This window comes from Lagopus muta, chromosome 18 (genome assembly GCF_023343835.1).
Source record: "Lagopus muta isolate bLagMut1 chromosome 18, bLagMut1 primary, whole genome shotgun sequence".
Classification (NCBI taxonomy): domain Eukaryota; kingdom Metazoa; phylum Chordata; class Aves; order Galliformes; family Phasianidae; genus Lagopus; species Lagopus muta.
In genome coordinates this window covers 9,129,351-9,155,374 of record NC_064450.1, presented here as the reverse complement: position 1 = coordinate 9,155,374, position 26,024 = coordinate 9,129,351, and the positions used below count along the sequence as shown (strand labels likewise).

Sequence of the window (26,024 nt, the reverse complement as noted above, 5' to 3'; positions counted from 1 at the left end):
ATCAAGATTATGTTGCCATAGAAACTGTGCTTTCTTGCCTTAATGAAATTCTGTGGATGTATATTGCTTGCACATTTTTTTAATCAAGGCTTTGGAAGTACAGGCATAACATGCAGACCTCTTCAGCACTATTTCAATAACAAACAGAATGCATGTGTGTATTTGGGAGCTGTGACATTACAAGACTGCAATCACTTGGATTGTATCTTCAAATACATGTTATGAAAGCAGCAATAGGGAAAATTAAAGAGAGGTTCTAGAATTTGGTCAGAACCGAGTCTGAACTGAACACCTGTCGTTCCTCTGAGATGCTGATATGCAATGCAGGTATAAACAGTGCAAATGCAGACGTGAACGTGAGATCCTCACAGAAAGCAATGAAACTGTATCCCTGTATGAAAACCTGAACCATGTTCTGGGCAGCAGTAAGGAAGCAGAACCTGTGCTTCTTTCTGTTTGAGGGGGAAGAGCGATGAGATGGAGGGCAAACATACAGCATCTGATTCATCCTAAATGTTTCTGCACTGATTATTTAAGCTGTGCTTGGGTTTTTTGTGGCCCACGTTAGATATCCCAATTCCAGATGAAAGCCTCCATAGTGCAAACCTGACTGGTTGGTTTTCTTCCCTGAAGGGTGAGCTGATGGAATATGAGCTTTTGATACTGCAAAGGCTGTAGTTGAATACACCTGGAGTTTAATGATCTCAGCTCTGTTGTACTGATGATTAAAAACACTGTGATTAAATCAAAGGCACGAGACAAACAGCTGTTGCTGGGTGTGTTCAGAATAGGAGGCTCATTTAATACAATGCAACACGCAGGAGCTTCACGCTGCCTAAAGAGAACAAGGCTGCAATTTGTCAGCCTCTCTGAAGAGCGTAGCTAACAGTAGAAAGCAGAAAAACTCGCAGCTCCAGCTTGAAGTTTGTTGTCACTTTTCACTTCAGTTGTCGCCAGTCCTTAACCAAAGCTGCTACTTCTCTCTGTTGCCCTTTTCCAAGGATAACCATGAAAAATTGAAGTAGCTCTGGGATTTTTTTGAAATGCCATAGGAAAAATCAGCATAATTTTGAGAAAGTCCTGCAGAAAGCTGTGCACAAAGCTTTGTCATTCTGAGCTGAAAGAAAGAGTGCCAACTGAACTGAGGTTCTAGCCCAGTCTTCAGAATTTAATACAGCATGTGAGAGGCATCAGGAGATGTTCAAGATGTTTTGGTTTATGCTTTTTGCCTCCTCTTGTGCTGTTGTATTCACAGGTGTGTGTGAAACATGACAAGGCTGTAGCTGCATTTTTCAACTTCCGTTAGAACTTAATGCACTGTAATGAATTAATCGATGCAACTAGTTAAAGTTATGCAAAACTGCAGCATTTCTGACTGAACAAACTGGAAGGGGGGTGATAAACACAGAATATGGAACTTAATGGATGGCAGTCCTGGGAAGAGTTCCTCCCCCAAAAAACCTGCTGAGAATCCTGCTGGAATTCAGGCTGAGCTCCCTCTGCACATGCTTAATTGGCAGCAGGGCATTGCCTCTCTTCCCACAGGGTTCTGCAGATCACTGGACGTGCCTTTAGGACCTGTTGATTGTGCTGAAGGTGTGTCTTGAAGATCTTTCTTGGAATTCACAACAGTGTTTCCCTTTCTGTTTCCAGAGTTTTGCTGTGTAGATCTGAGAAAGGAAAACACTTCAAAAAGAAGCTGCATGTTTCACGAACACATCGAATTATTCTGGTTTCTCTCTATTAACTCAGTAGTTGCAATTTTTTTAAAGAAAATCTCAGATTAGTTTAAGGTATCAATACTTACGTTTTTCAAAGCAGGAATTACAACTGAATTGTTACTGCTTGGTTTTTTTCTTCTCAGTCCTTGCCCCCAACCAGAGCAATGGTTACAGTCTGCCAGGAAGGAAGGCTTCCTTGAGCTCTGCTATTCGTCTCAAAGCAGAAAAGCTAGAGAAGGTAAACAGAATCTTCTGAATCTTCCTCCCTCCCTCCTTATAATATAAAGCATTTGGGGGATATTCCTAAGTTGACAAAACCAAAGGTATGAATTTGAGGCAGCTCTTTCAGGTTCTGGGACAATATTTCAATTCATTTTATATACTGGGCAAATTACTATTTTTGTTAATCTAATTACTGACTAACTCTTCTGAGGATCTGAACGTCCCTCAGGATTTTGAAGAAAGTTATTAAGGACAAAGGGTTTTGCTTATTATGCTCATCTGTATTCAAGGTTAAATAATATCTGAACATCTCTCAATTAGAACAAGAAGTCACAAAGAGTGTCTGGAATAAAAGTGTAGTCAGTGAGAGTGCACTCTGATACAAAAGCTCTTTGAAGTGCAGCTCTGTCCCTGCAGCCATTTATCCCTGGTCCTTTTGGTGTTTTTTTTCTCCAAAATAAGTTTTTTCCTTCCAGGCATTGAATTATCTTGGGATTCAGCCCTCAGCTGAACAGCAGCAAGCCCTAAGGCAGCAACTTCAGAAAGATTCCAAAGGAACAGTGTCTTTTGGAGGTAATAATTTCTTAATTACTCTGGAAAACAGCAAGATGTATGAATACAGAAATAGCAGATGTATTTTCTGTCAATGTCAGACTGCTACCACAAATAAAACAATACTGCAGGGCAGAAAGCTTTCTGTTTAATAAAAGTAAGCTTAAAATTCTGAAACGAAGCGATTCTATCTGAGAGGTAGAGAAAAGAAATGAAACTGACAGATGGTTTCACTTGGTCAGCTGGTGACAACCAAGAAGAGCTATTACGTGTGGAGAGCCATTTGTGTGCAGCCCAGCATGCTGCTTTGTCTAGTTTTTTGCTGTTGGTTGTGGCAGTGCTGGTAGGTGACACCAACAGTTTCAGAATATTTGTTTTACATTGAGATATTTTATTTCCAATGCTAAAATTGATGGAAATTTCCTGAAATTTGTGAAAAACGGCATCAAACACTGGTATAAAAATTTAATGTAACTTTCATACTGGTACAAAAATAATTGCTTGTACCAAATCATCCACAAGTGACACTGGATTTCCAAGTATCCTGTTGGTGAAGGTGGTGGATCTTCCATCGGATTTTGTGGTGCTCGCAAACTGACCTTCCCATTTCCTCTCCTATTATAGCAGAACGTTTTCTTTGATACGTTCAAAATGAACATTAAGTTCAGGCTGCGCTGATTGAGATTGTCACAGCGTTTGTAAAACTTCCTTGTCCAACATCACTTTTCCCAGGTCTGTCAGAGCTTTTGAAGGCTCCCCAAGGTGCAGTTGAGCGGTGAGCAAGCACAGAATTGTGTCTTCCTGCAGACTCTCTAGGAAGATCAGTCCACAGGGCAGGGTGGGTGTAAAGCAGGTGTGCGGATCTCAGGTTTCCACAGGGGTCTGCGAGTGTACAGCATCTCTAAGCAGGTACTTGGAGGTTGAACCCTGGTTTTCCTTTCTCCTTCACAACTTACAAAGCATTTTGTGCCAGGACCTGTTCTTATTTTGCCATCTTGCTTCTGTTCAGAGGGCTGTGTCTGACAAAACTGCAAGATTTATGTTTTCCTTTAAGAAAATTGTGGAGAGCAGATGCTGCATTCTGAGAGCAGCCTTGCATCGTGCTCTGAGCAGTTGTGTTGCACCCACTGATGCTGCTACTGACACGAACCTGCAGACTGCAGCAACAAAACCTGAACTGTTTTGTTTTCTAGATTTCATTGAAGTTTCAAGGAATCTGTTCTCTGTGCAATTGGATGCAACAGATGGTGGCCAAAATCCTGTAACGTTTGGGATTGATGAAATTGCCAGTTTGTTAGATTTGCAGGTGAAGTATGTGTGTGTGCAGTGTTCAGCTGCTGGGAGGGGATTATTGGGGAGCTTAACGTGTGAGATTATTCCAAATCTTGGGCAGGTTTTCAGCACAGCTCCCTGTCATGCTGTGCTTTAAGATAACCCAGTTTCCGTGAAGCTTTTCGAAGCAACCTACATTGCAGAAAGCAATTCACATAATGATGTTGTTGTGAGTACAGACAACAGTGATTTGCCAAGGTTTCTTAAATACACATTGCTACTACCTGCGTGCATAATAAACAGTTATGGGGTCTGGTGATTTGTGCTGCTGCTAAATGGAATATCACTTCATTCTGGAGGTAACTTAGGAGTGAGTGCCAAAGCAGTGTATTTGTAGCATAGGAACATCTAAATACAATAATGTGTTATTTAAAATATTGAACCAAGTGGTGACTGTTAGTGTAGTGGTCTTGACGTTTTGTAGTAGTTTGGGAGTCCTTTGTAACAGGAAAAATTACTTGATAAGTTGCTGAGAATTTTCTTTAAAATTCTTCATGATTTCAGTAATATTTTCCAGAGCTTTAAATCATTCTAAAACCATTCTGTCATTTCATTGACAAGACCTTTTAGGGTAGGATGTTAAGGATCATGAGAGATGCACGTAGGGCTGGTTTCTAACAGGGCCTGTTTAAATGTGCGCAGTTTGTAACCTGGGATTCTTTGGAGGATGACATGGAAAAGCTTAAGAAGGAAAGAAATGAAGCTTTAAAAGAAATGAGCAAATTGAAGGTAATACTTAATTTTTACTTGTGTTGTTTTAATCAAGAGTCGAATTTTTGTGTACTTTGCTGCTTTGCTTTTGACACTCAAGTTGTGATAGATAAATGAAAAGGCAGAGCAAACTGCATAATGCTTAGAGATCGTGTGCTCACAGTATGGAGAACATGAGCTTTATTCCATGGACCACAAAGACTTTTAAATGATTCACAGGGAGGTGAGGTTGAGAAGCCATTTCATTGAAGTGTCTTTGGAGAAGTGACTGATTTGCAGAGCAGTTTAATTTGGAAATGTGTGATCCTCATAACCACAGTGTCTGAGCAGATGCTGATAATTTTGAAAGAAGTTAACTGGAAAATAAATGAATCCATTTGCAAAATTAATGCGTATTTTCACAGACATTATGAAACACTTAATATCAAAAGCAATTAATGTATTTATTTTTACTTAATACCTCGGGTTACAACCATTGTCCTGTGGTCTTGAATTTCTTTAGCAATCCAAGATGTAAAAAAAAAGTAAATTCTGTATTGAGTGCCCCTAACTCTTGTTCTTGGACATGAGTGGGAAGTGTGATCCCAGGGTACAAGCAGTTCTATATGTTGTCAACTGGCCCAACAAATTCATCCTTGCTAGAGATTGCAAAAGCTTTGGGTTGGTGCACACAAAGAACTGTTCTTCACTCTGTGCACAAGGACTCTTCTCACAAAGAACTTGGTACTGAAATGAAAGAGCCTGGTCTCCAGTGATCAATTTGAAGAACTGGATACTGACCAGGAGGCCTTGAATAGCTGATGTTGAAAGCTGGTAAGGTCAGCTTATGAGAATCGCCCCATTTCTTTTACTTTTCCTGTAAACATCTGTAAGCTCTGCCTCAGTGTGAGCATCTCTGTGCTTTTATGGCACTTTTAATAAACTTCTCCAGAGCTTTTAAGCTTCTGGAAATGGTGCAGGCTGTGGCAGCACAGCCTGACTGTGCTGCTGGTGTCGGTAGGCAGCTAAAAGAGTGGTCAAACACGGTGCTGGAGATGCCTTGCTGTGAATGCTAGGCTGTGCAGCAAGCTGCTCAAGCCGCAGAGATGTCTTTGTTCTGTGCACTTTCTCTGTGGCTGTGCAGCAAGAGGCTTAAAGCGTGTTTTATTTGCATTGCAGAAACATTCAGTGTGTAATCCTCAGATGCTTGAGAAATGTAATGAGTATGACGTTAATGGACCCTCCAAAAACTGTCCTTTATGAATTACAGCTTGATTCTGTCCCAGATCTTAAGAAAATGTTCAGATTTTATTTTTTTCCCACCAGCGCTTTTAAAATCTGTGTGTTTGTGGGCTTATTGGATGTCATTTGTAGAGTGTGTCACAAACTGCAAACACAGCAGTTGGAATCTAGTTTGGAATACAAGCTATGGCATACTTCATTTATTTTTTTGTTTTTACAGGAAGAATTATCAGAATCTCTGAATTTACAGAAGCAGTTAACAGAGGAACTACAAGCAGTCAAGCAAGTATGCTGAAGTTTCTTTAAAATAAAATCATTCTCTCTTGAAATCTGTTTATATCCCAAATTCCAGCTGGAGCAACTTCCCTGTTTCCTGCTTCTACCAAACACTTCTGTCTGCCCTCCTCCAAAGCTGCTCCCCTTTCTTCTCTCTTGTACTGCTGCAGGCTTCCTTGGAGGCTCTCAGTTGCATCAGATGCAAAAATGCAAAATATAATTTGAAAAATCTTTCAGTTCACTGCTATGCAAAGATCAGTTTTACGTTTTTGCTCGTTACGTGTTTCTGTTAAGCACCATTGTTGGTACCTTTCATTCCACAAATGCAAGAGAACTGCTTGGAAGCTTCCTCCGTTAATCCTATGGTGTTACCTTCTCCACAGCAGACCCTGATGAATTAAACCAGATTCTTTTTTGGATGAATGTAACCAGAAGTAAGTTACAATGGTGCTCCATATGTTTGTGTTCATTAATGGGCCCTCAGGTCGTCACTCCGGACTGGAGCTGGTGTCCATCGGTTCAAACTAAAGCCAAGAGAAAGCACAAACAGTAAACACGGGTGATATGGCAGCAGGTCCTCCTCGAGGAGCCTCGGCTCACACAGCTGCTCTTGTTGAGAAGGACTTTCATTAGGACCAGTCGGTTCTGGTGCAAGCAATGCCCCTTTTCTACCTGGTGAGGTCCTCATACTTCTAGTTTTCTGTCCAGTCCTGCTGTGTTTCCTAAAGGTGGCTTTGCTGGGAGTGAAGCAGCCCACCAAGGGATAAATACCAACATTTCCCATCGAGGTTTTGAGTAACTGCTGCTGAAAAGGGCCCAGATAGTGAAAGAGAGAAATAATTGATGTGTCACTGCAGCAGTGCTGTTGTTTGAGACCCACTTTGGAGGTACAGAGAAGGCTTTTGATGAAAATACAGTTCTGTGTGTTCTGCACATGTTTTCAAGTATTTTATGTGTAACTATAGATATAACTATACATAAATAGTATATACATGTATATATGAAATTATTACATTTTTATATGTTGATATAGTGCATATATATACATCTGTGGTTCAGAACCATTGTTGACACTGAGGTTCATAGTGATACAAAGTTAATAATAGGCAATCTAGACTGCCATTTGTCATTTAATTTATAATGATATACTTCAGGCTTCTTATCTCAACCTCTTTTTGAGTCCTCTGACACACAGGGATTGTTGGAGGTGAGGAAGGGTACGACTTAGGAAAGTGAAAGTGCAAGTGCTTTCCATTTTTCACTCAGCAAGAAAGTGAAAACTGCTTTGCTGATCTAGGGACGTGTTTTTGGCCTTAAGCTGTGGCTACTTTAATTTGCATTAATTTGCATTGAAGGTGCTCAGAGGAGGTAGATGTTTCCTAGAGCAAACATGAGGATGCATTTTAGATATGCAGTTTAGGTGCTTATCCACACAGAAGTGTAAGAAATAGAATGGGTGCAGTGTCTCTGAGGTGCTTTATTTCAGGAGAAATAATGGAAAAACAGGTTTTGTCAAAGTGAAAGCACGAGCAACTTCTTTCTTGGTGTACTGAAGCCCACCTCACCCTTCTTTCTGCCAGTCTAGAAGCCATAACTTGAATGCTGCCTCTTTTTTTTTGTATATGTATTAAGAAATACATCTTCATTATGACGGGTAGAGGTGTGGTGCAGTCCTTAATGGAAGAAGTCTCAGCACTGAACACTGACTGAGTCAGTGTTAAAGTTGTGCTTTTTTCCAGGCACAGATGCTGAGGGGCTTTTCCCAAAAGATTCTGCACCTTCCCATGTACGTATGGCCATTTCAGGGTTTCTGTTCCTTTCCTCCCCAGTGGGGTCTTGTGACTTTGGTTCAGTGACTGTGGTGGCTGGATTATTTCTCAGATAAAGCCTGTAAACATTTGAATTAATTCGAGGGAGAAATACCTGGCACATAAGAAAGCTGCACCTTGCCTTCTCCATAAGTATTCCATTCTGTTCTGCAGCCTGCACTCAGCTGTGGTGGTGGCTTTGTGCCACATTGGGACAAAGGGTTCCATCAAGCATTTATTTGGGTAAAATATTTGCAGCTGTTATGTCTTCCTTTATGCCTGCAGTCAAAAGGGATGAGACGAGGTGCTGCTGCAGCATGCTGTAGTCCACCTGTTCTCGTGGTGGATGCCCCTCAGCTCTGTGGGTTAGAACCGACCGTGTCACAGCAGTGCCAGCTTCAGTAACTGTAGAACTGGGAAAGCTGATGGCCTCCATCCCTCTGTGCTCTCTGCTGGAGGAAACGGCTCTGGTTTGTCAGAAAATTCTGCTAATTCAGTCCTGGTGTGGATAATCGTTTCCTTGTAATAGAAGAGTCCATTGTTCGTTAATTATTCCTTTAGGTCTTTCATTGTTGAAATCTGGTCATACTTAGTCTGCTATTACAGAGGAATTAATATTCAACAATTGGGTTTCAGAAGAAACAATGGAGGAGTGAAGGCAGTTCTGGGTTAGAAGAGATTAAACCTCTATCTCAAGGAAGTCTTATTTCAAAATAAAGACCTCCCTTTTCATTATAGCAGTTCTCCCATGACTTATTTGCTATCAGTTTATTTAAATAATTCCCACCAATGCATTTTTAAGATGCTACTCTTTGTCGGGGCCTCTGTGTTCATTTCTATTCAGCAAACTTAGAACCTTTTCACTTTCCTCTCCAAGAGCCCTTCCCTCACCTGGGCTCACTGCTGGTACCTTTGCTACTGAAGACTATGAAAACATCCTTTGTCATCTGCAGGGCCCACCTTTTCTTGCTGATGAGTTACAGCGGCAGGGAAGTCCTGCAGAAGCAGGAGGTTTGATCTCTGCAGATATGGATTGGAATTTCTAAGAAATGCCCCGACTAATTTGAAGGAAAGGGAACTGCTGTGAGCCACGTGCAGGAGGGACGCGTTGTCTGTGCTGTGCCCGTGAGCAGCTGTCTGTCTGTCTGTCTGTCTGTCAGTCAGCCAGCGCTGCTCAGCTCCGGGTGCTGTGCTGACGGCTGGCAGCAGGACGAGCTGCCCAACAGAGACGCTGCTTTCGGGTCGCCTGTGTTCCCAGGTGCAGATGACAGTCATGCAGAATGCATTGGCCACACCTGCTTGTGCTTCTAAAAGAAAATAGCAGATGTCTATATTCGCTATCAAAGGGTATTAAAATGTATCTTTCATCAGTTATAATAGAAAGGTCTTTATGTAAAAGCTGTCATCTGTACTAGTGATATTGCTGTTTGCTACATGCATGCTTATTTCCTTCAATGCTTTATTTTCCAAAGGACCAGAATGTCCCTGGCAATTATCCAAATTGGTATTATGTTGCAAAACCATTGTAAATATGGGGTAGATGGTGTCCTATATATGTCATTCAGATTAATTTACTTACAGCCTGAAAAAATGCAATTGTTTTCTTGGGCTAACAGATTACAGGTTAAAAAACATATGAAACTGACAGTGGTGGAGCTGGCCATCATTCTATATGAAAAACATTCAGACAAAGTGTAGGAAAACCTGGCTTGAAGAATATTGCTTGCAAAATAGGCATGTTTCTAAGTTAGGAAACAATGGAATTAAATCTGCCTTTGTAAGCCTAACTGAACTTTCTACTCATTCATACTATGGCACCTGTTAAACATTATATGACGTATTTTCCATGAAATTTGAAGTTGAATTTGAGTTGATGAACTGAGCATTGACAGCATTTACTTCTAGCTGAATAAGAATGTAACAGTTTCTCTTTTCTAATTTTCTACATATATTTCTAAATAAATGTTACGTGATGCTGCTCTGTGGTAATGCAGAATAACAAGAGCAGGAACTGGGCAGGAAAATTAAAAACAGCACTTACTTCAAGAGCAGTTTGGACTGAATGGTTGCATCTGGAATCCACCTGCGTGATGTGCAAACTCAGGCAGTGACAGTAAAGTATGTAGCAACATCATTAGAAGGACTTCACCTCCTGCAGAAGCAATGGGAAAAATTAACAGCTTTGGATGCATTTCCATAAAGCCTTTCATTCAATTGGATTTAAAGTAATCATAGAATTAATGTTGTAGTTAATTGGGAATGTCATCTCTCTGTAAAAACCTGATGCAAAAATCAGGAAGTGGATCAGCTGACTGTGAGCACTAGAAGGCAGCCCTAACGTGAACCACGATGCTTTTAAGCTAAATTTGCAGTTAAAAAAAAAAAATCCTTTGTTATTAGCAGGAGTTGTAACTTGTCAATTAAATTCTATCATCTACAGGAAGCCAAGGCAGCTGTAGAGGAGACAAGAGCCCTGCGAAGCAGGATTCATCTTGCAGAAGCTGCACAGAGACAGGCGCGCGGAATGGAGATGGACTACGAAGAAGTAATTCGCCTGCTGGAAGCTGAAATAGTGGAGCTGAAGGCTCAGCTCTCTGATCACTGTGGCCAAAATAAAGTAAGCAAAGCAGTCTCCTGTCATAGTTACCATGGTTTCCTTGCTGTTGTCATGTATCTTGTTTTCATTTTCTTTTCATCTGCTTTGCTAAAGTAGGTCACTGTTTGTCTTGTATTATTCAATAACTGGAATGATTTGTAGTGGGGGGGATAATGTGGAGTGCGTGAGTCTTCCTTTATCCAGACGTCTCTGGGCTGGAAAAACAGGAGCTGGAAGCACATGTGGGCCACAGGTCACCATGGCACATCTCGAGCATTAGAGCAGGAAGAGTTTCTGCTCTGTAGACAGCAGCTGTGAAGATGATGCACGCATTTGTTTGCCTCTGTACCTATGTAGAAGTTACCTGAATGGTTTTTTATGCTTCTGCTAGATTAATGTTACAAACTCCAGTGCTGTTCTTAAGTACGTGTGGATTTAATCAAGATAGTAATTTAAATGATACCAACACTAGGCTGCCAGTGAAATTTCCTACAATTTTTTAATTGAGTCTCATATTTTAAAACTACTTCATTTCCAGTGAATCATTTCAAAGTATGCTGAGGAGTAAAAATATTGGAGGTGCTTTTAATCTTCCACACATGGTTCAAACAAGTGCAGACAGGTTGGCGTGTGTGTTTGCCTTCTTTTTCTCTTGAAAAATAGATGTGCATAAGAATTAATGGTGAAGGAGACTTAATGAACTGCTGCCTTTTTTCACGGTGAGAATTAATTCAATATTAAAAGGTTTTAATAAGATAAAACTGACCCCTGCGGTGTATGAGCTTACAGAGGAGCAACACAGGAAATGTGTGTAACTTCCAGGGAGAAATTCCCCTCATCTGATGGCATGTATGATGAGTCGCAGCCTTTCCAAACATCGGGGTGAAATACCTACATGCACACCTGAAAGCAGTGCCTGTGCAGAAAAAGCGTTTCTTAGCTGAGAATTTGCTCTATCAAATAATGTTGTACTGCTCTGTGTTATAGTTCCCATGTATGTAAGTAGGAGGCATTGCTTTTGGGCAACCTACATACACATGAAAACTTTTCTCATGGTGAACAGTTCCAAGGACTCGAGAGAAAACCCTGAGCCTTCAGCACCTGACCTAATGAGTGAGACTCAGTGGTGCTGGGCTCACACTGTCTGAAGCTGAAGGAGAGGAAGGATGAATAACTCAGGTCGATAGCTTATACAAGCGCACGTGGAGAAATCCTGGGGGGTAATTTCCAATATGATATGCCATAATTGCTCTGCTGGACAAAGGATGTACAGACGCAAACCAGAGGACCACAACTCCTCACACACTGGCTGTTTGTGGCACCCTGCTGACAGGTCCTGCCAGCGTCACTTCAGCGCTGTTCATCTGTTCATAAATCAGTACAGAGCATCCTCAGTTTCAGCCCATCACTGCTGTCAGCTGCCAGTTTGAATTTATCTTGATGTGATACCCAGGAGCTTATTTACTAGAGCTTACCTGAGCAGGTATGGGTAGGAAACATAAGCTGTAAAACATTTCAGACATCTATTTTAATCCACACCTTTTACCTTTGTGAGCCATAGAAGCAAATGATGAAAATAAAAGCCTTAAACTAGCATGTACCAAACATCTTTTCCAGGATAGCATCCAGGATTTGAGAAAGAGGGTTACTGTTCTTGACTGTCAGCTGCGGAAATCGGAGTCGGCTAGGAAGAGCTTTGAGGTGGCTACTGAAAAACTGCTGCAATTCGTAGAGGTAACTGTGCCACTGCACTGTTCTGCTTGGAAAAGCCCTGTGTTGATTCCCCAGCTTGGTGCACCATGCTGGAAATACAGGTGCTGTTCTTGTAGGAATGTCTTTTCATCTTGCTGTACGTGGAGTCAGTGAAACTGGTTGGATTTCTTAAACGTGTTTTTCACGAGCACACTGATTTCTGTGAAATATTGCAGAGGAAGAAGGCAGAAAAATGGTATTTAGTAATGTTTTGAAATGCTGTAACAGAAACAACATTATGAAGTACAGATCAGAGCCCACGTGCCAAAGATCTGACCTTCTTGACTGCACTGATTTATGAGCTGTTAACTTCTTACTGTGGCCAACAGGTTGTGCATGAAATGCTTTCCGAAAACTCTCCTTCCTCGGCTGTTCTGAGGTAAGCAGATATGAGCTGTTATTCACACACATATTGAAAAATAATCTACTTTTGTCCCTAAAAATTGTCTTGTATTTTCTCCTTAGTTTTCTGTTGTGTGTTTCTGAATGCTGTTATTCTCAATGCGGGGGTGGGAGATTAAATATGCTGTTTTATTTTAACTTTCCTAAAAGCCTTTGTTATACAGACAGAATAATTCTGAAACCAACTTATGCTTGATGATACCAGTGATTTTTTCATAGAATGACACTCAAGCTTTACTTTATTGAAGGGAACCTTTGCTCAACTTACAAATAAATGCCTTTTTCTCCCCTTCTTTTAGTGGCAGAAGGACACCATTGTCTTCTAAAGCACTTCTTGCCCGGCTGGGGAGGATTGGACCAACTGTTACCACAGCTCTTGCAGCAGAAGCCAGAGACCTTGCCAAGTCTGTCCGTGCCATTCTGGAAGTAAACTGTGAGTAAGAGCTGCATGCCTGTGTGTGTGTACACTTGTATACATGCACATAAGCACTTCATTTCTTTCATTAAATGCTGGAGCTTTAGCATCTTGCTCAGTAATTGAGCATGATGAGTTTCAGCAGTCGCCTTGTTTGTTTTTTCCCAAGTGTGGAAAAAGGCTCCTGAGTATGGGTTCTGTTCCCACTGTGTTCAGAGTGTGGTGTGGGTATGGTTACCAGAATGCACTGTCTTTCAGAATGACAGAAGACCTACCAAAGCAGGCTAGGGGCTGCTGCTCCTATCCTGTCAGTATTTCCAGCCCTAACCTTACCATAACATTAACTCCTTCAAGTGCATTGTTCTCTCATGGTTGTTTTGGTGGCTTTTTTGTGGTCTGTCTCACCCAGAAGAATTTATACACTGTATTATTTTTTCATTTCATTTTCATTTCTGAGACTACAGAGCTGCCTTCATTCTGGTAGCTTAAGATTCAAACAGTACTTCAGAAAAATACAGAAAGTAGAAGATGAAAAGCTTTTATATGTCTGGAGTTACAAGTGTTCTTCCTTCTTAATGCTCTTAAAATATACATGCATATTTTCCTTTATTTTAAGCACACATCACAGGGCAGTTCATTGCATAAAGGCTATTAATGTCAGCTGAGTGTAGTAGTAATTACCCTATTTAAGTAAATTGAATGTGTTTGCTAATTCCCTGAGTCATGTAACAGTGTGACTTCTTCAGAAATAAACAGTGTAAACAAAGAACAAAAAAGTAAATAAGACTTTGTAACAGTGATATTTGAATGATAATGAAGTCACGGAGTTTTTTGGAATCTTTAAATATTCTTCTAGGAAAATGCACGGGGCATTTCCTTGTGTTATTTCTGTTAGCATGTGTGTTGTTTTGGTGGGCTGGCAGTTTGGTAGCAGCGGATCCAGTTTTTACATTTGTTCTTTTTCCTTTGCCTTTTGCACATGCTCTTTGCTTTGGAGTTAATAACAGTGGCCAGGAGGGAGGGGAATTTGTTTTCCACCAGTGACAATGGAAGTGTGCTGTCACATTAAGTTGTTTCTATCGCACTACACAGGAAATCATGCAAGGAAAACTTTTAGTCCTAAATGCAATTGAATTCTACCGTGTGGTTGTCAAGCATAACAGGTAGGACACGTCAGAAAGTTCTAGAGCCACAGCAAGGATCCCTTGTATGAACCTGTAAGTTGAAAACAGCTCTGCAGAGAAGGATTTAAAGATTGAGCATCATCCTTCCGAGTTCATTCTCATTTGGAGAGCATTACAGATAGACTTGGGATGTGATGAGCTTGTGTGTGAGATTAAAGCTTTAAGGCTTTCCTCTCTCAAACAAAAGAAAAAAGAAGACAAATAGTTACAGCACAGGAACTGGCATTCTGTCTGCAGCCTTCTAGGCCAGATTCTCACAGCACATTCTCTGTGTGATCTTCTGATTTCTTGCAGATGTGCTGTCCTAAAAAGGGCTCTCATGTATGTAGCATTTCATAAATATCATACATTAAAGAAAAAAGGACTGTAGGCACTACTTAGAAGACTTCCTTTTTATCCAGACAAGTGCCTCCAAATTAAAATTTGTTATTGAGTTCTTATAGAACTGGATTGAATACTTCTGAGATTGCTAAGTGGATAAAAATCTACTGCTGGACATTCATCATTATACCCTTTAATTTTTACTTTATTTATAGTAGATGTGAAACACGTCTAGGTGTAGAGTGTTCTTCTAAATGGAAACTGATTTCCTTGTTAAAAATCCTCCTTGACATCCAGAACAAAATGGCATATGCATGAGCTAGCTGCACAGAGTGACCTCTGTTGCACAATAGCTTCACATTTTGCCTGGGGGAAGAGGTTTAAAAGAAGTTCAGTGTATTCTTGAAACTCTCCAAGTACACATTGCTTTGTCTGTAATGATGCTGCAGAGCAGTTTTCAGCTTGGTAGGCTGAATGACAGCTACGTGATGTCAGTTTGGTGATTTAAGCCAGGATTCTGTATAAAACAAACAAAACCAAACCCCTTTGTTTTACAGTGCTTACTACTACAGGATCCTCCAGTTCCAGAAATGCAAATCAGAGTAATAAACAGAATAATCAAGCACGTCTCTTGAAAGATTCGTTCTTCATCTTCCTGAAAGGCTGTTAGCTATTTTTAGGCAGTAAGTCTTGGGAGGCCTTTCTGCTTTGCAGAATAGCATCTCCTTAAGACACAAAGAAAATTACTTTCATCTTACAAAGGATCATAATGCCTCAGCAAAGGAACCGTAACATTTAAAAGTAGCTGCTGCTGCACTTAGTAGTCCATATGGTAAAGAAAAAACTGGAGAAAGCAACTTCTTTCCTATTACAAAATTTAAAAAGAAATATACTTGCTACTGATAATGGCAAAAATCTGATTAGCTCTGGAACATACTTCTCTCTTCATACAGCAGCAGGCAGTGAGCATTTTGAAACGTTCAGCAGAATAACACAGCATTCAAGTATTCTGACTGCTAATTTCCTCACCCTGCCTCTGACTTTTCTATTAAAAAATACAGTCTTGCCCTTGTTGATATAATCCTAGCCATCAGTATCTGCTACGTGCTCAGAACCCTGCTTCTCTGATCACAGGCACTAAAGCAGCATATCTTGAGCTATTTCTTGACACCATTTTCCTTTAATCTCTTTTCCTGCCTGGGATCTGGCCGTCATTGGAAGTTCACTAGAAGTATCTCCAAAGACATATCTTCAAAAATCCTGCTGCCCTGGTTTTGATCTCCCCAGGTACCGCTGTAGGCATTATGCATTCACTTATGAAGATCCTACAGGCAGGGGTTCAGTTGCCCACTTTTTGCGTTCATTTTCCTTGTATGCTGATTGCACATAAAAAGAAGGCAATGGGAAGAGCTGGTGATCAGCAGCCATGGGTGTTTGTTCTTTTGGTAGTGAAGTTGCTGTTACTTTCTGGACCACAGATGAAGTCTTACATCTCAGGTATTAACAGCTAAAATATGGAATCCCTCAATTTCTTCTGTTTACTTTTTGAACTACATTATGGTAAGTTGCCAACACAGCTCCATGTTTAGCAAGCTGTTAGTTGTCCCTTCTCATTCCTTTGACACAGTTATGTGGCAGAGCTACAAGGAAAAGTAGCAAGTCTTCTCAAACAGCAGTTGCTAATTTGAGAATAGTTAATACTGCTAAATATTCATGTTCTTTTTAATTACACATTACAGCCTCAGTATATTTATTACAGTCAAATTAATGCCATATACTGTATTAGTTTTGTTCTTAAAATTAAGGATATGGCAGTGGTGTAATTTTGTACAGCTGTTTGGCTTAGCTGATTGGGAAAGTTGTGGAGAAGTTAATAGGTAAGCACTGGGTGTTTCCCCCTGCCTTTTTGATTTATGTGCATTGGTATCTAGCTGTAATTGTGAGACAGGCACACTGTGGCTAACTTGACTCTTAGTAATTAGCGTAGTGGTATTAAAGATGCATTTGCAGAGCCCAAGTATCAAAATTCTTCCCTTCCATTGACCCTGCAAATATTTTCAGATTGCTGGCACTTGCTCCTGCTGCTATGTTTTTATTTTTTCAGTGTCAGAGCAAGAAAATAATTCCCTGTGAGGTGTCCTTCTAGGGACACTTCTGCATTGGGAGGACAACATTGCTTTAATACAGTTCCAGCTAATAAACTCGGAATGTACCTTTTCTTCCTGAATGAAAGAGCTGCTTGAGAAAGAGCAGCATAATAACAACTGAAGAGATAACTGTACATTCACTGTTCTGGTAAGGCCATAAATATTTCAGTGACTTACTCAAATCAGAAATGAGGAGACCTATTAAATTATACAACATATGTCCTTAAAGCATCTATACAGCTCCCATTGTTTTTGACTAGCAAAAGTAGTAATCTTAAAATCCATGCTGTGTGCTTTGAAGGTGTAGAGGTTACATTTGTTAATTAGCAGCACTGGTATTCTGGTGTCCTGCTCTTCTTGATAGAAAACAGTGCTCATTATGGAAATACCTGAACTTAAAAGCCGTGTCTATAGTGTTAAATAAATAAAAAAGCCTAGTGAGGCCACGTTGGGGTTTAATGGTTGACTAGAAAGGCAGCAGACAGCAAAAGCTCTCAGTTTTGCTTTAGGGTTTTCTGTTCAGTTTTAATGTGATTGATGGGGTGTGTGTTGAGGTGCTATCTTGCAACCTAAAAAAAGCCATAAAGTCTGTTTCTTTGGCCAGGATGGATTTGATTTTACAGTAAATACTTGGAAGGAGACAAGTGAAGACTTGTGTGGTACATAACGTAATGCACATGCATTACTTCTGTGAATTTGAGGTATAAAAATGCCTTGTGAATGGGAAGCAGAAGAAATATGTATATGTAATGTAAATCACACAGACGCTTCCAAAACTAGACAAGTACTTGGAACAGTACCAATGAATCTGAAAACACATGGCTAGAAAGAATCTCCAGCAATTAGGTAGAGCACCTGCCTGCCTTCAGCAATTACACCTACATGAATCCAGAGGTGTTTGTCAAACATATTCTGCTTTCTGGCTTTTCTAGACAAACGATTCCCATGCTTAATTATCTTTGCCATTAGGAGGCTTTTCCTTTGGCCTAAATCCTCATTGTGGTTTAAGTCCATTGCTGCTTTTCTTCATCCCAGTGGTTATTGAAAACATCCTAGTACGTTCTTCTTTGTGGTACCTTTTAATATATTTGAAGATATTATTTCACATTGAATTTTCCGTTCCCAAAATAAGCCCCTAATACCAGTTTGCTCATTTTTTGCTGTTCTTGCTGTTTTATCATTCTTTTGTTTCTCTGGATTCTTTCCAGTTCGTCAACATTGCATTATGCTATAGGAATTGAGACCTTCCTATGGGAAATAAAATGGACTAATCAGTTTGTTTGCTTTAAGATACAGCATACAAAAGCTCTTAGGCTGGTACACGTGTTCCTCTTTCCAGGTTTAAATTCATGTCCAAGAATCAGAACATTGCAAATTGCAGTTATGTACAAGCTGGGAAGCTACATAAGAGGTGATACTTAGAAGGACAGAATAATTTCATCGTCTGATCACATTACAAGAAAAACTATTTAAAGTATCATGAAGGGATAGTATGTGAACAAATTGCTAGCTAATTTACTGGTGATTGAACATGTATTTTATTCCCAGTGTTTCACAGCAATGAGAAAGACAAGTCAACGTGTAAACCCTATTTAAGAGTTCTTTAATGTGACCTAGATTTTAGAACTCTGTTGCTGCCGCTAGAAAAGCAATTTATTCCTTTTCCATTCACTTACCTTTAATGAGAAAAGATGAATCAGCTTTTGAATAGGCACTGTCTGTACTGACTTTCTAATCAAAACATTTTAATAATGAAAAACAAGTAAGTGATATTATTATACCATAAAATGGAGATGCTCTAACAAGATTAGGACAGACTTGTTAAGTAAATTTCCAGCATCTCTGATAAGAAGACTTCATTAAGGAACAAATCTTTAGAAGTCTTTGCACGTGTTCAGTTCATACTGTGACCCAGCCATGAAAAAATTAAATGACTTGGTGCCTCTTCCCATACTTTTTCTCAGTAACTGTGGAAACAACAGTCAAAACTCTGTAGAACCAACAACTGTGCCGGATGGTAGGTACTTCCTAAGTTCCCTCATCTTAATTTCTGTTGACATAATGATTAGACTTTTTTTACATGTACTGACAATTAATTACAGTACAACGTCCTTGACATGAGGGAGAAGAAAACAGAAATACTTCTCAGTTTTGTTGCATGCAAATTGCTCCCAATCAAAGAAGTCAGAGACAGGAATTGAACCCATATGTTCTCAATTCCAGATAGTGCCTCAAACTCCAGGCTGTTTTTGACCCGCCAGCACAGGTCAGCCCAGGATGCTGGTTGTCAGGAGAGGAGGGTGCCCAGATGTCTGTTGGGGTGCACGTATCTGCACACCATCAGGGAGTAACTATCTCCTCATTTCAGGTACCAAAAAATTAGGTAACCATTTCAGCAGGAAGCACAACCAAAGCTGTTTGTGCAGTTAATGCTGAGTTAATTTTCCATGGCTATACAATTAGGAGCACCCTGAGAGTGGATTAATGCTAATTTCCTTTGCTTAGAATGTCAATGCATGCTGAAGCCATCAGTGCTCATCTTGCATAGGAGGGGCAATGTGCTGCTCTGTCAGTTCCTTCAGTTGGCACATTTTTTTCACTTCTTTTCAGTAGGTAGGAGTGAGAAGCTGAGGGCTAGCAGAGTTACTTAGACATACATGGTGAATGTGGTGCACAAATGTGAAAACTGAAATGGGAAGAGGCACGGGAGAAGTTGATTGCCAAGAGTGGAATAGGAAGATTTCAGAAGTGTATTTTGAGAATTTGCAATAGCAAAACATAATTGCTTGGTGCTTATGAAGGAGACCCAAATGAGGTACAAAATATACATCTCGTACTGAATCTGTCATCTTATCCCATGAAGCATGTATATCATGAACGGAAGTTGGGGATGGTGATTTTGGCTCCTGTTAGTGGTTGGTACAATTATTCTGTTGGAATCTTTCACAATTAGGATAAAATAAATATGCTAATTTTGGTACACGGTGAATTAGTGAATTTATTTTTCTTCAGATTTACTATGGAAAAAAGGCATCTCTCCTAGTTTCTAGGAACGTTTGACAACTGTTACAATATACTGGTCCTGAAGTCATGTCTGTCTATAAGTAAAGCCCTTCTTTAACTCAGGTGTAGTTACAGTGTCTTTAGTAACAGGCTGAATGGGTGTTGTTTTAATGCATTCCCACAATTCTTGCTTCGTAACAAAATAGTATTTCTTACTTACTTTGGTCCATACTTACTGTGGAGCTCAGCTGAAAGTAGTTATGTGGTTCTCAAATTGAAGGTGGTACGTGCCAGCCCCTGCATGGATTAATTTCATCATCAGTGCATAAAAGTAAGATATTGCTTAGCAATAAAGGCATATCATGTAATAGTATTACTTTTTAAATCTCAGACAATCTCTGTCCAATTCTAATTTTAGGCTTTTTCATTTGTTTCCAATGAACGCTTTCTAATTAAACTTATATTTAACAAATGCGTCAGGGAGCGGTGCGAGATGACAGTGATGGAAGTGGGCGGGCAGCACAATAGATGGTGACAAGAGGATTTGATCCAGTGAGGAGAGGAGGAGACAAATGAGCTCCAGAACAGAGGGAGTAGTAACCAGGGGAGCAAAAGAAAGGGATGCTGTGGACAAAAATGATTTGGAGCAGGGCTGTGCACTGCAGTACTCCAGGCTGTTCCCACTTGGTCCTGCGTGCCTCGTGTGCAGAGGATCGGCTTTTGAAGTCAGAACGTGTTATTCCACATTAGTGAAATTAGCTGGAAGAGGACAGTGCTGACTTAGTGCAAGAATGTACTCGAGACAGCACTTCACTTCTATGAATTTAGCTTTTTTAGCCTGGGAATGAACTTAGGAGCCAGTATTAAAATGTAATGTATGTAAGGACGTGGTGCAGATTTCTTCCCCAGCTATGGCCCATGTCTCTGATTGTACAGTAATTATTGTGTGTTGTGAAAATAATATTGTGTTCTTAACTGATCACAAACAGGCAATCATGTTAATAGTGAATACAAGAAATAAAGAGCTTATGGTTTTCAATGTAAGTTATTAAATAATGCATGTTTTCTAGAAGGTTTCTCACTACAGAAATAATCAGTATAATTTTAAATTCCTTTTGTGTTGGAATTTCAGGGAATGCAGTCTCTCTTGGGCATTCTGCATGCTTAAGAGACGTTGTCAGTTTCTTACCAAGACTTGGTGCAGTTGCACAGGATCAGGCCAGTGCCTAGCTGATGGCATGGCTGGATTGTCAGTGTTCCCTCTGGGCTATAAGGATTTATCCAAAGGTCAGTGGTTTTCTGTTAGCTGATAATGGCTTATGTACCTCAGCTTGTTCTCACAAAAATGAGCATCTTCTACAGCGTACCTTAGAGGAACAGCATCCATTGCTGAAGCAGACAGACTCAGTACAGCCCAGTTATTTGCTGCAGCTTTTCCATTCCTTCAAAAAGGAAGTCAGAGTATTTCACAGTGATGTTACTGCACAGTATGGTGACTTCTGCGGTTTCTGCATAATTGTGTTTTGTTGTATGCATCTGATTGCTGTCGGCTAAGCAGAAGAAAGCATTTTATTGCCGTAATTAAGTGAGGTGTGCTTATTTTTCATTACACTACTAACCTCCTGCATAAAAACAGGCCTCAGCTAGACTGTTCACTTCTCTTTTTAATTACAGTATTAATAATTGTATCCTACAGAATGTAAAACTGTATTTAAATAGAGAATATTAGCAGTTAGTTGAAAAACATGCATTTTTTTGTTTTAATAGCATTCAGCTTCTGAAGGGATACCTTTTTTTTCTTCAAATAATGTTTCAGGAATGTGATTCTTTATCCATCTTGAAGGCACCTATTAGTAACCTCAGTGCCTGCATGACTATTGCTCTCACTTGAACTTAAGAGTGCATTCCAGGAAGAATTTGTTCAAATTTGGATTTCCTAATTCCTAAGCTAGGAAAAAAAGGACACCTACAGTAAAGTCTGATCCCCAGGTACTGATCAGAGGTCATTCAGTCTTGGTTCCTGAAATAAGCCATCTGACTGAGCATTGTTCATATCTTAGCATTTCCATTGTATCCATGCTGTTTCCGATAACTGTACCAAGTTCTTCAAGGGCAATTATTAGAACAAAACCACGTTTAATAGTTAATAATTTCATAATTACCAGAAAGATCTTGAAGTTGATCATATAAGCCAGTGTTCCAGTAAAAATGAGATCTAAGCTTTCGCCATGTGATTTATTTTTTTCATTACTCTCCTAGTACCTAACTACTGTTCAATGCAGTGCGTTTGTCTCAGTAAGAGATGTTTGCTGACATAGATGGGTCGGTATCATATGATCAATAGGAAATGGAAGGCACAAGGTCGTCTTTCACCATGTTCTGTCTCAAAATAAGAACACTATTTTTCCTAAAGCTTGGTTTCTAGGAACACTGCTGACTGGAGACAAGCCACCCTGCCAACCTTACTCTAAATTAGCATAAATTTCAATTGCCAGTATTTCCCAGATGTCTCCACTTGAAAACTACTGACTCCATCTTTGTTTTATTAAATGACAACAAACAAAAGAAGAAAAAAGAATTGAATTTGATATGTGAAAGACAAGAATTGAATGTCCCCTTAGAGTATTATTCATAAAATAGAGTCCATTTGTTTGTGGGAAGAGCACTTGAAATGCTCTGAAGAATAAAGTACCACACAAACAAATGCCAGAAGTGCATACTCTCTTCTGGAAGTTGTTTTCCTGGACCTCTAGCTGTTTTTGTAGTTAACTTGCAAGTAAGCACTAAAATATACATAGATTATTGGCAGCTTCAAAAAACAAAGAGCCATTTTATGCCTGACCCACTCTTGACAAACAGGGATGAATCTTCCTCCACAACTTTTTGCCTTAGCTGTCCCGAACAGCATAACTCACACAGGAGTTTCTCTGCCAGTCCTGCATCACTGATGTCTCCAGTCCATCTGGGATATTCCCATATTCCAGGAGCGCTCAGGAGTTTGAGACCAGCCATCAGATGACCAGCAGGTTGGATCTTCGGCTTTCCGTCTCCTTTGCATGGCCTAGATGGCTCAAAGAGAAAAGCCAAAGGCATTGGAGATCCTAACTGATGAGTTTTGCACGACTACTGAGGCCATTAGAGGAGGGTTTGAGTGTGAACAAGAGCATAAATTGCTGGATGTTGGAAAGAGATCAGAATTCAAAATTTCATTTATCCAAAGTTTGAGAAAACCATTTAATAGTGTCCTTTAGGAAACCTTTTCTAACAGATGTACTTTTTTTTTTTTAATAGATAATTACTATTTCTTCAAACCTTCATCATTTTGGAGAATTGTAATATTAAATATCAGTCGCAAGGAGGTAATTTAATAGTAGTGAACAGTAAATTTTGATCCATTCTTACTAGTCTGTGAATCTCTTCATTTCTTTAAGTAATTTTGTCATCAGAAAATAATAAAACCAAAAAGTTTTGGTCTGCACTATTTATTCATTAGGGAAATAACTCTCTTTAGATTCAACTCAATGCTTGTGCTGTAATATGTGCTACTATTACTCTCATCTGCTGTTCTCCACATTTCCTGTCCTATAATTGTACTTAACTTAGTGAAGAGCAGGAATAACATTTCTGCACTACTTACAGGTTTGATAACTGCCCAGTAAAATGAGGTTCCTCCCTAAATTCTCTGCTCTCCTCCTTGCTCTTTTAGTGACGTACCTTTGAGGACACAGTGTGCATCTTTTGTTCCAGGAGAGCTATCCTGAGGCATGAGGGAGGGTACATGGGCAAAATCTTCCACTTTTTTCACCCTGTACAAGTTTATAATTTGGCCTTACCTTTATTGTTTCTATTTAGTGCAATCAGCCAAGTATCAGTGCATTTTCTTTGTCCTGTTGAACCAAAGAAGTAAACAAGATCACTGAGATGCACACTTCATGTAGTAGCAGAAAAAAGTTTGGTTAGCCCCAGGGTTTCATTCCCTCTGCCTTAAGCAGTGGGAACTTGATACAGCAGTTACTGCAGCAGGCATCTTGCAGCTGAGAAGCAAGCAGTCCCCCTCGGATACTGCCTTGCTGCTCTGTAGCAGCTGCAGCAGTACTGGCACATACAACAGCAAGCAGTTTGTTGTTTTGCTTTTTTTGCATAAAATTATATACTTCTCCTTTGCCTTAAGCCTAATTAGATGCATATATTCTGAACCAAATAATGGTAGGTTGTAATATATTTTGGTTAATATGCTCTCCAGGGAGACTCTATTCTGTTTGGGCAAAGGGTGCTTTGGATGTATTCCTTTTGTTTTGCATGCATTGTTACTTTTGTATTATTACCTTCTTGCAAAAGACAAATAATTGTAAAAATCTGAATAGCTAGAAGCCTTGTATTTTCTGCTGTGAGGAAATTATTTTTAAATACTGCAAATCTGACTCTTTTAAAAGATTATACATGCTGACAACTACAGTTAAGATACATTATTTATGAAGTTTCATCAAAGAATGTAGCAATTTACAGAAGAAATGATAAACATGTAGGAAACTTAAGACTGCCGTGGGTTACATAGGCTAAATGTGGTCTTCAGACTATGCTTCTGCCTGTTTGAGCTCCTTTACCTCCCAATTACCCCAGGTGGGAGCTTTGCAGTCTTCCAAAGCAAGTCCTAGGAAAGACAACAAATCTGACCCCAGTGTGAAAAAACATGGCACTAGCGAGTAGATCAACTTTTGAATGATTCATGGAGAAAGTGAGCTGGAAGTAAGTGAAGATGGTGTCTGGGGAAACACAAGGTAAAAAATGAGAGCCTCCTGGCTACCATGGGAAATAACTATAAATCTAACAGTGAGAGAAAGGCATGAAGAGAACAGTGGTTAAGGACAGTTAACAGTGAAAAAGTGTGGAAAACTAAGGCATTAAAAAATACAAAGGTGGAGCTTTGAAGAACATGGAGATAGAGTAGGATATACAAACTACTGCATATTAAGTGAGAAAGGCAAATAAAGCTGCAGAGTTATCTTTGCAGTTTCATTTACAGCTGACAAATGTATTCACTATTTATGAAAAGCAATCTTTCGTGGTTGCGTCAGTTATCACTGCTACCTACGTGCCAGCCTTTATTTAGAAGGAAAAAAAGTGAAATAATTTTAGACAAATTAGCAGCGTAAAATGTAATTATCAGTGATGAATGAAACAGGGGATGTATGGGATCAGAGTGAGCACAGAGGAGATGCTGAGGTTTTATTCTTAATAGAGCAAGTGTGTTGTCACTTGTTTTGGATTTGTGTGTTTTGTGCAGAAATGAGGAAAAGCCAGGGAAGGTGGTAGTAATTGAAGGATGAATCCTATTTCCCTTCTTATCACTAGAAAATATCCAACTTGAATAAAATTCCCACGATCTATGGGAAGGGCAGAAGAATTAGTGATGATGTCTGGTGTATTTATAACTTAAAAACATCCTTTCCTACTTTCCTCTGTAGGAATCAAAGCCTGAAAAGTGTTACACTGCAACTGCTTGGTATTAAAGGGAAGTGGCTGTGGATTATTCCTTCTCAAAGGCAGTAGGTGGAAAGTTCTGAGGACCAGATTACATAGACTTATGCTAAATTGAAAATGTAAAGATGCTTGAGATAAGTGGGAAATACGGGTCAAAAGAGAGGAAAAATGTGATTGATGTGCTCTTTCCTTTTCAAAGCTGCACAAAACTGTGACGGCACACAGGTACCTGTTCTCAGGTCACCCATCTGAATTCTGAGTTCTGGTAGACATCCTTGTTATTCATCACGTGGTGTCTGCATCCAGCTGTGATGACCTCGTAGCTGGTCTGTGCCTGCTTCACTTGCCAGTGCTTCCATAGCTGTGGTGAACTTTGTTTCTCTTTGAGAACTGAAGCCATCCCGTTCCAGATTTTGAAGAAGAACGCACTAGAAACAAAGATGTGACAATTTGAGAAAAGAAAATCAGTGTTTTAAGAAAGAATTTCCCTCCCAGAAAATGTGTGCACTTAGGGCATGCTTTGGTATGAAGAAGATTTTGAAGATCATATGGTGTGTGCAGGCCAGCATGTTTTCCAAATACAAGTTTTAAATCTAAAGCAGGCTCACAGATGGTTCTAATGAGCTGGTCTTTGAGATTGACTGTGACTTGAACAAAAATAGTGGAACTTGTAAGACAGTAACATTTCCAGATGACTTCAAGCTAAAACTCTTGCAGAACAATCTTCATGCATCTTTTAACTGCACATATATATTTCTAGTCTACAGAAAAAATGAAGGGATTTTTAGGATTTTCTTTCTTTTATCTTCATTCATTATCTTGGAGTTGGTCTAAATTTCCAAATAATTATGTAGCAGCACAGAAGACGGTGACAAGCCAG

At 39.7% G+C, this 26,024-nt stretch overlaps 1 protein-coding gene and 2 long non-coding RNA genes across 9 annotated transcripts in view; 1 reads left to right on the top strand and 2 right to left on the bottom strand.

Moving 5' to 3' along the window:
- The window catches only part of STXBP4 (syntaxin binding protein 4), a 53,770-nt gene that overhangs the window by 15,683 nt on the left and 12,063 nt on the right, over positions 1–26,024 (top strand). For all 4 annotated transcript variants that reach the window (XM_048965008.1, XM_048965007.1, XM_048965009.1 and 1 more), the window contains 9 exons: positions 1,865–1,959; positions 2,420–2,516; positions 3,689–3,801; positions 4,470–4,556; positions 5,980–6,045; positions 10,284–10,460; positions 12,057–12,173; positions 12,521–12,570; positions 12,893–13,026. In XM_048965008.1, coding sequence (XP_048820965.1) covers positions 1,865–1,959; positions 2,420–2,516; positions 3,689–3,801; positions 4,470–4,556; positions 5,980–6,045; positions 10,284–10,460; positions 12,057–12,173; positions 12,521–12,570; positions 12,893–13,026 — 936 coding nt within the window. The remainder of the gene's footprint in view (positions 1–1,864; positions 1,960–2,419; positions 2,517–3,688; positions 3,802–4,469; positions 4,557–5,979; positions 6,046–10,283; positions 10,461–12,056; positions 12,174–12,520; positions 12,571–12,892; positions 13,027–26,024) is intronic.
- Positions 6,063–12,139, bottom strand: LOC125702113 (uncharacterized). The gene is made up of 3 exons (XR_007380448.1): positions 12,041–12,139; positions 9,885–9,995; positions 6,063–9,150 (listed from the first exon to the last, which is right to left on the bottom strand). It is a non-coding gene; the product is annotated as an uncharacterized LOC125702113 (long non-coding RNA).
- The window catches only part of LOC125702112 (uncharacterized), a 36,253-nt gene continuing 22,408 nt past the window's right edge, over positions 12,180–26,024 (bottom strand). The window contains exons 4-5 of one of the 4 annotated variants that reach the window (XR_007380447.1): positions 19,900–25,572; positions 12,180–12,351 (exon numbers count right to left, since the gene is read on the bottom strand). This is a non-coding gene — a long non-coding RNA (uncharacterized LOC125702112). Of the gene's footprint in view, positions 12,352–13,038; positions 25,573–26,024 lie in introns of those variants that run through there. The other 3 variants (XR_007380446.1, XR_007380445.1, XR_007380444.1) reach the window with 3 other exon arrangements.